Source organism: Ceratina calcarata, unplaced genomic scaffold (genome assembly GCF_001652005.2).
Source record: "Ceratina calcarata isolate Rehan_Ccalc_2016 unplaced genomic scaffold, ASM165200v1 scaffold78, whole genome shotgun sequence".
NCBI classification, from domain to species: Eukaryota; Metazoa; Arthropoda; class Insecta; order Hymenoptera; family Apidae; genus Ceratina; species Ceratina calcarata.
This window is the reverse complement of record NW_017179104.1, coordinates 657,172-669,785: the sequence shown is the minus strand read 5'-3', so window position 1 is coordinate 669,785 and position 12,614 is coordinate 657,172. Positions and strand designations below refer to the sequence as shown.

At 34.0% G+C, this 12,614-nt stretch overlaps 3 protein-coding genes across 6 annotated transcripts; 1 reads left to right on the top strand and 2 right to left on the bottom strand.

The window, feature by feature from the left end:
• Positions 1–336: 336 nt before the first annotated feature.
• RYBP (ring and YY1 binding protein) lies at positions 337–4,130 on the bottom strand. Of its 3 annotated transcripts, none has more exons than XM_018033835.2 (3): positions 2,843–4,130; positions 2,110–2,583; positions 337–2,022 (listed from the first exon to the last, which is right to left on the bottom strand). In XM_018033835.2, exons 2-3 carry the CDS (start codon positions 2,284–2,286, stop codon positions 1,684–1,686), a joined length of 516 nt encoding a protein of 171 aa, XP_017889324.1. In that variant the 5' UTR covers positions 2,287–2,583; positions 2,843–4,130; the 3' UTR covers positions 337–1,683. The 3 variants fall into 3 exon arrangements, with proteins under 3 accessions (XP_017889324.1, XP_017889327.1, XP_017889326.1); XM_018033838.2 differs by having other exon boundaries at positions 2,110–2,342; XM_018033837.2 differs by lacking the exon at positions 2,843–4,130 and adding an exon at positions 2,668–2,807.
• Positions 4,131–4,139: 9 nt separating this feature from the next.
• nclb (PWP1 homolog no child left behind) lies at positions 4,140–12,498 on the top strand. 2 transcript variants are annotated; one of them, XM_018033831.2, is made up of 12 exons: positions 4,140–4,623; positions 4,842–4,970; positions 5,067–5,255; positions 5,321–5,472; positions 5,554–5,914; positions 6,002–6,128; positions 6,192–6,383; positions 6,466–6,770; positions 6,854–7,152; positions 8,572–10,022; positions 10,108–10,223; positions 10,311–12,498. In XM_018033831.2, the coding sequence occupies exons 1-12, from the start codon at positions 4,621–4,623 to the stop codon at positions 11,799–11,801; spliced, it is 4,815 nt and encodes a 1,604-aa protein (XP_017889320.1). In that variant the 5' UTR covers positions 4,140–4,620; the 3' UTR covers positions 11,802–12,498. The 2 variants fall into 2 exon arrangements, with proteins under 2 accessions (XP_017889320.1, XP_017889319.1); XM_018033830.2 differs by having other exon boundaries at positions 10,105–10,223.
• Positions 7,443–8,237, bottom strand: LOC113465011 (uncharacterized). The gene is made up of 3 exons (XM_026818115.1): positions 8,128–8,237; positions 7,847–7,943; positions 7,443–7,646 (listed from the first exon to the last, which is right to left on the bottom strand). Exons 1-3 carry the CDS (start codon positions 8,192–8,194, stop codon positions 7,535–7,537), a joined length of 276 nt encoding a protein of 91 aa, XP_026673916.1. The 5' UTR covers positions 8,195–8,237; the 3' UTR covers positions 7,443–7,534.
• Positions 12,499–12,614: the final 116 nt, after the last annotated feature.

Here is a 12,614-nt window from a genome sequence, read left to right as displayed (position 1 = left end):
TGTTTTGATATAATAATTTAATACATTAATGAAGGACATTTATTACCGTATCTTTCAACTTTTATCAGAGGAATCACAATATAGATTTAAAGCTAAAGAACATACTTATAAAATCGATTTCTATTCAACAAAAATTTTTATATTTGTCATTATAAAATTTATAAAATTGCTAGCGTGTATGGAAAACAATGTATGAAATGACAATTTCGTTACCTCATTTTATAAATTCTTAACATTGCATGATTATATGGTTGTTGGTATGCCGAATAATTGTGTATAAATATTTGTAAAAGTATTGTGTACTTTCATGTGTACCATAAGGAATATCAACTTCAATGACAAATTACACATTTTATATTTTAATCTAACTAGCATACAAATATTTTACATGATTTTAAAAAGAATTGGTTGTAGCATCTTATAACTCCATGCACTTACGAAATAATCATATTTATGGTCCTTAGAGTCACAATTTAGTATAATTCAAGTCAATAATGCTGTTTCTTACCTGGTAACGTAAAACATGTAAAAATAAATATAAAAAGAATTATAAATCACAGTTACACGTGATAGGGCAGTTTCTATTATGAGCTAGCTTAATAGCTGTTTTGCTGTACTGTGATCGATACTAACGTAAAAAGAAAAGGAAGAAAATGATCTCGTATAGTATAGCAATGTTACAATATTTACTATGTAAGGAAATCCATGTGTATTTCGAAAATTGGTCAAATATTTTTGACTAATAGAATCTACATGATCTATTACTATGAAAACATAGGCATTAAAGAAGTACATATAATTATCATATCTGCCGTGTTTTAACAATAATAATTACAAATAGTCAAATTAACAAGTTATTTGTTATTGACTCTGATATTATCTAAAATGTATAAAACCATGGTTCACTTATGTCAATTTATGTTGTTATGCGTTATGTTACATACTTTGTCATATATCTATATATAAATTAATGTTTTATATTGGTGGAATTAATTACTATTAAAATGTAAAGCTTGGAACAGATCGAATTTATAGATAATTTGGAATGGGATAAAGGTATGCACGTACCAATGCCAGTTTCTTAATTCCTCGTCACAATCATTATTAAATAAACAAATATGTCATATTATACACAACTGAATTCATTAAAATATTCTAATCAACAATAAATCTTACAACGTGTTTTCTGGCAGTGGTGTTATAGATTCAGTGAAAGTTACGTAGACATCGTTATGTCAACAATGGGTATATCAAAGTCTACTTGCCCTATCAAGGCCATATAATGAAATTGTTTTAGACAATGTCATACAAGTAAAGTAAGTAATATCCAAAGTCGCACAAATAAAATTATCTAAAATGATCAATAAAACATTAATTTAGAATACTGACAGTATATAAAATAAATAGATTAAGTACAGCTGATTTTTCTGTTTTATGAGACAATTTTGATGTCAGCGTGAAACAACAATGCACGACATATTTTTTGTATATTATATTGAAGACATAATTCAATGATTCCACTGATAGCATAACACGTCTGATTTCATTGTATGTTATGTAATCCGTAACATATAGACGAAATGGTCGTTTTGTCTACATAATGGACCACGGTCCGTGAAGAAACATACAGTATGTAATATATAATTTAGATTAATTCATACACATATTTGAAATAGCATTGAGCTAAGCGTCCGTTCCTATATCCAGACTTCGAGAGTCTTGATTCGAGTCGTGCTGACTTCCATTTTCAGAAGAAGCACTGCTAGACAAACCAGACTGGTCAGAGTTCTTTTTCACTTTGGGTTTGTATTCTGTAATAACGACAGTAACGTTATTTACTGTCACTTCATTGGTCTGGGCTGTACTACGGTCTATATTTTTGAGACGCGGCGGGTGCCTATTTTTACGCCTCGGTTTATCCAATTTACGGTCTTTTTCTTTACCACTACTAGTTGTACTGCCCCCACTACCACCTTCCTTCTTGCCTGGTTTCAAGAGTGGCACATACTGTTGCTGAGCAACCTACATATAAACGAGAGTTACATTGCAAACTTGTTGCACGTTCATCAGTGTATTAAATTAAAGACAGCAAGAATAAATTAAAGATACCTGTTGTGCCACGAGTTGGGGATTAATGCGGGGTTTCCGCGTCGAGGTTCCTTTTCGGACGTCACACATGAGGCACTTAAATGCTTCTGCCGTATTTCTATATGTGCAAACACTGCAGTCCCAGTAATTTTCTTCCAAAACCTTCGCCTGACGTTTTCCACTTCCCGAATGGTTCATTGTTCATGAAACTCAGTTGTAGTACGCAGTACCTTCTCAAAAGAGAGTTCGCCTTCCTATATGTGCCTTCAGCCTCATTAAAAGTGATTTTATGGATACCAGATACTTTATGATAATGAGACTGCTCCAAAAGAGCAAGATAAAGATATGCAATAAAGAAAATTGACAATTGCCTAAGACAATAATTTGTGCATCAACTAAATAAGATACACAACTGTTGGTTATAGTCATTTTTACTATGCAAGCCATCTATTATTCTTTGCTGCGACATTCTGATGTACATTTTTCCGAGGGTATCTAAAACAAAGAAATATACATGATCAATATACAATATGAGTATCGTGTCTTCTGATAAAAATTGAATGATTTGTTTATAATTACTTTTAATCCTATTTTAAGCACTGAATAATTTATAACATTATTTATTGTTACTTAGCATGAGTTATTCTATATAAGATATTGCTTTAAGAAATTTATCTAATTTCTGATAAAAATATACACGTAAATAAATTGTTCTTTAGACTAACATAAAATATATTCTTTTTAATGTACGTACCGATAAAAAGTGCCAATATATGGAACTTTTTTTGCATCAAGGGTTATCCGTCTTTTTTCCTTTTTGCTGTTCTATTATAAATGTTTGTCCTTCAACTTACGAAACAGATTCTACATATCCATGATAAACCGTGCAATTAAAAGAAAGTTTAATCGAGGTAGGAAGTTTCCGGTGGCTTTTACAATGAAAACATTTTAAACATCCTCTTCTTTAATGAAACAGATGGAATTCCTCACTTGCATATAAAAGTAGCATTATTCCACATATACAATGTTCTCGCCTTGACAGTATTACATCCGTGTGCGTCGCACGCGTGCACTATTTTTATAAACACTCCGATGTATTAATAGTCAAGATACTTTCTTGATCTTTCGTGTCATCGTAAAATGATTGCTTTACGCGTAAAACCCAGTAAAAATCAACGAACTCAAAGATAGGTATTGACAAACAATCCACAGCGCTGTTCCTACATTGGTCGAACAGCGGAATGTTGAACGCGAACCAAAATACTATTCGATTTGGCAACATTGCATTTGTCAGTGCTGTATGTTCGAATAAAAAAACCCGATTTTACTTATTCAATTTTGATAAATATAGCTTGAGAAAATAAAATCATTAGGGTAGCTTGCTGTTTATGACACTTATGTGATTTTATTATTTATTTATTAATGAACTTAAACTGCCTCAGGTTTGAATAATCTAATTTTCACATACATAGTGTTAGGATCATAATAATTCAGGTATCGGATGAGGTCCGGATAAAAGAAACGGGTGAATATAATCAAGACTTAAATATGAAAGTGTGGATCTATTTAAAATAACAAGGAAAGACAAAATTCAATAAAAATCAATACAATAAACCGTCGATTTAACAAACTCCAACGTATCGATTTTGGATTTAGTAGATACTTTAACTGAATACAATATTTAATATTTTTAATTTCGACTTTTTATATATTTTTTATTACTAATTATATATGTAGCTTATTACATACATTTTCCGTTACATATGTATATGTATGAACGTACATATTCTATATACCATATATATGTATTATATATTTAAATTTGCAGGACAGAAAGGTCAGAAAATACAGTTTATTTACTAATATCCTATTTAGCGGACTTTCGGTATCAGCAGACACTGGTCCCCTCCAAATGGTCTGGTAAATCGAGGATCTACGTATGTAATTTATTCGAAACGAAAGTATTCTTGTCGATATTATAGTCTGCAGTAGATATACTTTTCAAGATTATACTTTGCACTGTCAAGGTTTCTCAAAGACTGTCGACGATCAACTGTCAATAGTGTCAATTGGTGCTTTACATAATGCGCGCATGTTTAGAGTTTAGACGTACGCGGAGTCGCGGAGTTGTTCAGTTTCTCTTTCGCACTTATGCCTTGTTCTCATCTTGGACGTTCAAACAATCTTACCGATTTTATTATTCTTACTGCACGGCGGGTGCCTTTATCGAATCTTTCGTTTGTCTCCCCAGTTTTTCTGTCATGAACATTCTGTCTAATAAGCCCGAGAAAGTGCTATCTTTTTGAAGGTCGTATTTAAACTATTAATTTATTCTTACATATAGAAACTAATTGAGAACCTCTTAAATCACACAGTGACAGTAGATGTGACAGTGCCGGACATTCGAACACAACACTGATTATTTTAACTGTTAAATATTTTTTCTTTTTTTGAGTTTAATAAAAATATAATAGATGGCATAAATGCGACTACGAATAATAACAAACTGTTCATGAAATTAAGCTAGCTGGCATGGTATGTAACACGTTCCACAGTTGTTTGCTATCTGCTTGTTGGACATTTAGAACTAAGGTTAACAGATATATAAACGATGGGTTAATATTATCATTCCTACGTAGAAAAAGATTATCGTGCTTCCACTCTTCATTTTTTATCAAATTGATAACGTTAATTTAAAATAAATTGTATTTGCAGTGCCTTTCAAAGAATGAACTAAGAATTTTGTTTACTAGGATATAACAGATGGAATGGATAAATCATGGGATCATCCGTGGACTACAGAAGAAATGCGAGAAAAAAGAAGGGAATGGAGTTTAGCAGGTGACGCAGGACTTCTTAAACACCTTCAACAATTTTCTGAGGTATGAATTTGTAATAAATTTTGATTTTCCTGAATAGCATATGAAGAACAAAAATATAGAGAGTATACTTATTGATGACATGTTCTTGTTAAATAGAATTTGGTATCCAGGGCAAATAAAACTCAAGAAGTTGTAGATTCATTAACTACTCAGTTAAATGAAGCAGCAATATTTGTAGATAATCTTACCAATACGTCTTTAGCTTTGGCCAACACTCAATTTATTGAGAGTCGTGTGCAAAAAGATGATATAGACATTGGAAAACGTGAAGAAACATCAATTGAGGTATTTGAAAGTAACAGAATGTAAGACATTCTATTTTCATTGTTATAACAATATTACTTTTGTAGGAATCGAAGGATCAAGATTTGGTAACTGCAGATTTAATAGCTAGCGTGAGTGAAAGTGTGAAGCAAGGTCTAAATATAATGTATGAGAAATATGAGGAAAGGGAGTTTGTTGATAGTGATAGTGATGAAGAGGATAATAAAGTTGTCCTGAGGTAAATATAATTATTGAATTAACTCGTCAAAATAATTTCTTGAGGTACAGAGATTGATTAGTTCGATTTTATTTCGTTCAGTGTTGTGTTGGGGCCAAATAATCCATACCAAGATCGTCCTTTACCTGACGTAATTGGTTCTGAGAAATGGATGAACTCGAGTAAAATTGGTTTAGAAAGCAGTAGCAGTAGTGAATCTGAACAAGTAGATGAAGAAGAGGAATCAGAAACTGAAGACGATGGCACAGCACCGTTTAAAGATTTTAGTATGAATGCTGCACAAAAGACAAATATTGTTGGATCGTTACCTTCTTTGAACGAACCAGATTACACTAAAAGAAATGATATGACATACATGGACAGTGAAAAATTAGATGCCGTTAGTCAGAACAATATAGATTCTGTTCCTGAATCAATTTCACCTAATGAAAATGTAGCAAAGGTTTTTATGTTATTTTCTTCTAATATTCATGGCTTTGAGAAATGCGTTTTATCAGATTTTAATATTGCAACTACGTGTTTGTTGTAGATGCCGTTACCAAACAATGTACAACCGAATTTTGCAGAAGAATTGGCCAAGCGATTAGGTACAGTACGGCAAATTCAAAAACCTGTTGTACATGATAAGAGTGAGACGTCGATAAATCGTTCTAAAGGTACGTACATACAAATTTAATCAATTTATACCTAGCGAAAAATTATTTTTGCTATTCCTTCAGACGAGCTTCTCGCAACAGAAGAAAATGAAAGTGGCATAAGTGAAATATCCAAAGCCGTATTTAGCGGAACTAAAGAATTTTTAAATAATCAGCATACGGAAAATTCGTGGAAGGAAAAGCCGATTAAATCATATAAAACTAATAACATTATACCTGCTAGTATCGATGTACCACCTCCGATTAATACAGTGTGTAAGTTTTCAAAATTCAAATTGTATCACCATTTATATGATTATTAAATTTGGAGATCTTTGATAAGAATCTATATTTCCAGCTACGAAACCAAAATCTGCAATTGATGATCTTTTCGGTGACGCTGATTCTGAAGATTCTGATGATATTTTCTCGCCGAAAAATGTAATTAAACCGATTGCAAAAACCAAACAACCCAACAACAATAATCCTGTAGCGCAGGCAGGAGATGTGAAAAAAAATCATTTAGATATCATAGCTCCTGGAGCAACTAATAATATGGTCACAAGTACACCAGAAACTAATACAAATAATACTAATGCATTTAGCGACGATGAAGACAGTGATCTTTTCGGATCATCTAAAAATCAACAATCAACTAAAAAAGTAAGATCATACGCAACGTTATAATTCCAAATTTTATACTGCAGCAAAATGAACAAATTAATATATTTCGCGTTCTATATCAGAAACCTGTGGGAGGAATACCAGTACTTCGAAATATTTTAACTTCAGACGTTCAAAGTAAAACAACAAATAGAGTATCGCTGGCTCAGTCACCTGAATCTTCTGGTAATAACATGCCGGAGAATGAGAAAAGTAATGCAAACAATGTACCAACGCTTGATCAATCGCGGTATAACATCTTAAACGATAATACGCAAGGTTCCAGTATAATATATCCAGCTGACGTAAATGAAAGTAGCTACAGCAGCGGAATATCAATCCACCCACCGAGCGTTAACAATACAGGAGGTTCGAGTATAAAGTGAGTATTAATTAAATTATTAGTATTACTTAAAAATAAAAAATACGCTCCGCTTCAAAACATGTTTGATCACGTCTAACGAAACGCTAGTAAGGACTGATTTGTTCTGCATGCACGAGTGAATGTGAATACGCGTGTTAAGAACACATTATTATTGAATTGATGATCCAAGCATTAGTCATCGTTCATTGGATTATAGTGATAGTATCGGGTACATGCGCGAGCTCAAGGCAAGCTCCTTCAGTCTTAGTTTAGCTTACTTTTCATCTCGGTTCGGAATCTTCCACATGTTTACTATTCGACCAACACTTTTTTCTTAGTTTATTTTTAATCATATAACATCAAGTAAGTACTACATTGTACATATCTGTCGTTATTATTGTTACTCATCTTTTTTACAAATAGGGCCTCCACAACATTCTGGGTAGGGTTTAGTTAAATCGTTCTGTTTTTCTCCTATTTGTTGCCCTTCCTCGCATATATAAACTGGGCATCTAAAATATTTTCTCATATTAACATTCACTATTGTCTGACATTAAATAACAGATCGAGTTAATTCAATACACAATACTTCTAATTTACAAAGATAGTAACACAAGGAAATGTAATAATGATTAATATCACGCATACATATCATGTATGTATTATATATGCGTCGAGTAAGTGCATATTAATTTAAAATCAAATCACTTACGCCAGCGCTGATAGATTTGGAGGGTCACACTTGTATCGTACGCAATTCACACTATAAACGCCTGCGGTAACATTCTTGTGGTTCAACTCGCAATATTCTGTTTATTAAAAATATGCAAATTTAATTTGTGGATTAAATATTTCTAGTCAGTATAATCAATCCCACATGTTAGCTAAATGACTGCTTTCTTCTTTCGTAATCCTATTTATACCGTTAGTCTATTTTATCTTATAATTATGTTTGTTTCTATTATTTTATTATATATTGAAATATTATAATACCTTCTGAATCCGCAAACACGCACGTTATCAGCAAAGCTGCACATAGGAGTGTGATTATGGTTTTCATTTTGATCACTCAGTGTTCGTTTACTTCCTTAACACATCTCTTTTATACATTGCATTTGTTTATCTTCGTTGACCTTTACTCGACCATTTCATTTTATGTTTGCGTAGATGAGTTAAAATCTAAATTTAGATTTTTATAGATACTATAAAAACTATCGATATCTGCTTGGAGATTAAGTAACTACTCGGTCAATTGTTAACTTCTTAGAACAAAATTTTATAAATTGACTTTGTTTTATCAAACTTCTCACTAACAAAATCGAGACAGTACTCAAATAAAAAACTGAATTGTTTAATTTAGGAAAATAAATATATATATAAGAAAATGGTTTTTTCGGTTACACAATACTACAAATATTCGTAATATGTTTGTTTCAGTGATTTCCAGCCACAGATGACGTCAACTCGTCTAAAATCGGAAGAACTTTATCGAGAACGTGTCGTCAGTGACAGTCTTTTTGTTGCGCGTACACGTAATCCAGCGAATGCGACCTCGAACTCGACGAACGTTCAGTCGCAAAACGAATCAGTTGAAAATATTTCTGTACAAGATGATGTATTCGAAAATGAAGACTTGTTCGGACCGCCTCCGCTATCAAAAACTGACTCAAAGTCAGCGAAATCTAAAGTGTCGTCGCTCTTCGACGATTCAGATTCCGGCGACGAATTATTCTCCACGACTAGTTCTGGTTCGAGATCGCAGAAGAGCAGCGATTTCTTGACTGCCACCGACAAGATCAAGTCCACAGAAGGAAAAGGACTTTTTGAAGAGGAGATCGACATTTTCGATAATAAGGACTCACCAGACGTAGATATTTTCGGCATAACGCCGAAGCCTGTAGCTAAGGAGGACACTAATACTGCTAATAAGAAACCATCAGATATCCTTGACGACGATTTGTTCGCAAGTAATATTCGAGACACGATAATGAAAAGCAGTGACGCGGTGAGAGAACAAAACGTTATTACGACAAAGAAGATCAGCTTGTTTGACAATGACGATGTCGAAGACGGTGATTTATTCGCCACTAAACCTATTAAAACTAACAATGACTTCCGTATTTTCAACGACGATGATGATAACGATTTGTTTTCTGTAAAGAAACCGAAACCTACCGATAAAAGGCAGGAGAGCGATAAACAGTTGTCAAAAATGTTTGTCGGTGGAACAGACATTGTGGACCAAAAACTATCCATCGAGAAGAATGAGAACAGTAGCGGCATTCTTTCGGGAAATGGATTATTCTCAGAAACTATTGGATCGCATGAATCGATTTTTGAGGATGACGATTATGATGATTTATTTAGCACTAAAGATGTAAGCAAAAAACAAATCAAAACAGATGAACCAAAATTGGCATCGTCGGAGGATAGGATAGCAAAAGAAGATATTGTTAAGGATACAAAATTACAGGATAATTCCAATGTCTTTATAAAATCTGAAGATGCAAGTGCCTCTTCTACTACATCTGAGAATATTAAACAAGTTAACGATAAAGATATATTTGGAGATAATCCCGAGAAACGAAATGTAGAAAATTCTGAATCGGAAATGAGAAACAATCCTCCGAATTCATTAGATATTAATGTAACAGCTACACAACCGTCGCCCGAAGAGAATCAGGGAGCGAAACGATCAGTGTCTGGTAAGATTAAAAATTTGATGGGAAAAATGGGCGATCTGAAAATAATATCGCCTATGGACACACCACCATTATGGCGAAGAAGCGAAGAGAAAACAGATGAGGAAGATAGTACCGCGGATAGAGATAGCGATGATGGTGGATGTATCAGCACGCAAGGTCATAGTTCGCCACCGAGTGCATCTGGTAACTTTATTTTTCTCATAATTCTTTTATTTTTCAAATAATTTGTTACGTGTGCAATCTAAAAAAGAATGTTATGTGGCAGAAGATAGCATTGCTCAAAAGCAATCGCAAATATCGACGATTTCGGGCGAAAGTAATGCTGAAAGTGCTATTAGTTTCGACGAGCCAGCTCAAGTAGAAACGCTGTCTACCGCTTCGAAGGTAAGTCAATTAAAAAACTCAAATCTGTTTTTGTATGCTAAAAAATTCAAAAACTACATACAGTTTTTATTCATATATTTTTTTCAGACTCGTGTTAGAATACAAGCAAAACGTCGACCGCAAAGTAGGCATGCACGGAAGTCTGCCATCAGACAAAGTGGTATCGATTTTGATGCCGTAGACACTTCCGAGAATAATTCACAAGACGAGAGCCAGTTTAATCAATCGTCGAGTGCCTACAGCAAAGAGGCCACTGCGGCTGCTAGTATTAATGGCGTGCATACTGCTGCAACCATCTCCGATCGCTTAGTTCCATCAACTACCGACAATATTCATCGAAACAACGACGCGAACATTTTCCTGGCTGTGGATGACAGATCAGAACTTGGGAGCATAAGTAAAGAGAGTTCAATGAGCGCCAACAAAAATACCTTGCTGTCCCCGTCCACGGACGAGGAAGATTTATTTGACGTACCTCCAGATTTACCGGAGGACCCGCAGAAAGAAGATACGTTATTCGGAAGGGCACCTATCCTTTCCCCGGTTGAAAAAGTCATATCCGAAAAGCCCCCTGTTGCCTCCGAAACGTTAAAAGACACGCATATTAAACCGGGCGTAGTGGACAACGTAGAACAAGAAACAGTAAACACTGCAGAGAAGATAGAAGAGAGTAGCACATTGTCTGAATCAAGAAACTCTTCTGATGTACATGATCCGATGTTACGTGAAAGTAATGAAGAACCGAAATCAGAGAACACCAATCTGGAGGATGAATCTACAGAAATGATTGATCCGTTACGAGATCATAGCCACGATCCCTTAAAGGATCCCAGTCAGCTATTTGCTTTTGTTACGAAAACACCGTCTCCGGACAAAGGAAAGAACTTATTGTTCTCTGAAGATGATAGCCTTTTCACTAGTGGTACTAAGAAATTAGTTGAACAGGCTGCGAAGAAGCCAGCTTTAGACTTGTTTACGGATGACGCGGAAGGTGATCTATTTTCGACGACATTGGCCGTAAAGAAACCTTTGAAGGATACTAAGATTAATCTGTTCGATGAAGAAGATGAAGATGACAGTTTGTTTGGTCCCGCTTTGAAAAGGTCAGCGCCGAAAAGCGAATCCGAAAAGAAGTATGCTGCACAGCAGCCTGTGAAGAAAACAAACTTATTCGATGATGTCGACAACGATACGAATATATTTTCTGAACAGGCACAGAAGTCCGATGCTGAAAGCGTTCAAGTACAATCGAATAAGAGTGACATGTTCACAAGTATCACCGAGCCTGTACGGACTTCTCACATCACTGATATTTTTGCCGATCAGTCAAGTGGAGACGATGACATATTCGCTAAAAAACCGGCACCGAGAAAAATCACGGTTACATCCAAGTCGTTGTTTCCGTCCGATGAGGACGACGAAGATGATCATATTTTTGGAAATAAATCTACGAACGAGTTACAAATAAAATCGTTAGAAGCGCGTAACAGCGCTATTAAAAAGATAGTAACAAGAGATCTAAAAAAGACAGCTAAAAAAATTGGCCAAGATCCTTTGAGTCTTCTGTTAGATGATTGAACGTTCTTTTTTTCCTCCAAATTCAATGTGCTTTGTTTATTTAATGTACTGTGTGTCATAAACCAGATTGAGATTCTAACACATAGAAATTGAACATATGTAATATTTTTCAAATTCTATATTGAATGAAACAGTGATTCAAAATGAAGTATATGAATAAAATCGTTAATTGTGTAAATTTAAATCGTTATGAAAAATGCTGCTCGTTAAACGAGTACGGGCACTGTGCAACCATTAATGGAGAAATGAAAGTTCAGTTGTACATAAGATGTTTCTTTTTTTATTCCTCGTGTGAGAAAAATTTGCCAAATGCATATATTGATTTGTAACATATACTACCAAATATATTTTACAGTATTTTTTCACCTTCACTGTTTTAAATAGAAATCGTAAAGACGTTAAAACTACAGTAGAAACATTTTTATTGAGCACCGAGAACAACGAATAACAAAATACATATTACATAAGTATAAGGTAATAATTAATAATATTCGGTTTATTGTATTTATTATTGTATAGTCTCTGCATAATTAATTTACAAACAGTGCTTTACACGCGTGCGGCGGACATTTCCTCTAATTCTTTATCTGTTGATAACACATGGCATTCCAGAATATATTGTATTGTATTGTATATATGTATGTTACCCACTCTAAAACATGTATTAGGTATAAATAAATTAATAGATTAAATTGTGTGGATTGTGTTTGACAGTTCAATTCTACTTTCCGCAAGTTGGACCGATTTGTCTTTATAATGTTTATGCATAAATCATTCTCCTATCTTAGATTTTATTTGTACTTCTTTCCTTAT

What these genes read in the sequence shown, in the direction of transcription:
- RYBP (XM_018033835.2), bottom strand. Translation starts at nt 2,286, where the DNA reads ATGAACCATTCGGGAAGTGGAAAACGTCAGGCGAAGGTTTTGGAAGAA. An exon ending in CCCAACTCGTGGCACAACAG is followed by an intron (nt 2,023 to 2,109) that starts GTATCTTTAATT and finishes GTTTATATGTAG; the next exon opens with GTTGCTCAGCAACAGTATGT.
- nclb (XM_018033830.2), top strand. An exon ending in ACAGGAGGTTCGAGTATAAA is followed by an intron (nt 7,153 to 8,571) that starts GTGAGTATTAAT and finishes TGTTTGTTTCAG; the next exon opens with TGATTTCCAGCCACAGATGA. An exon ending in TTCGCCACCGAGTGCATCTG is followed by an intron (nt 10,023 to 10,104) that starts GTAACTTTATTT and finishes GTTATGTGGCAG; the next exon opens with AAGATAGCATTGCTCAAAAG.
- LOC113465011 (XM_026818115.1), bottom strand. Translation starts at nt 8,194, where the DNA reads ATGAAAACCATAATCACACTCCTATGTGCAGCTTTGCTGATAACGTGC. An exon ending in CGTGTTTGCGGATTCAGAAG is followed by an intron (nt 7,944 to 8,127) that starts GTATTATAATAT and finishes TTTAATAAACAG; the next exon opens with AATATTGCGAGTTGAACCAC. An exon ending in CCAAATCTATCAGCGCTGGC is followed by an intron (nt 7,647 to 7,846) that starts GTAAGTGATTTG and finishes AAAATATTTTAG; the next exon opens with ATGCCCAGTTTATATATGCG.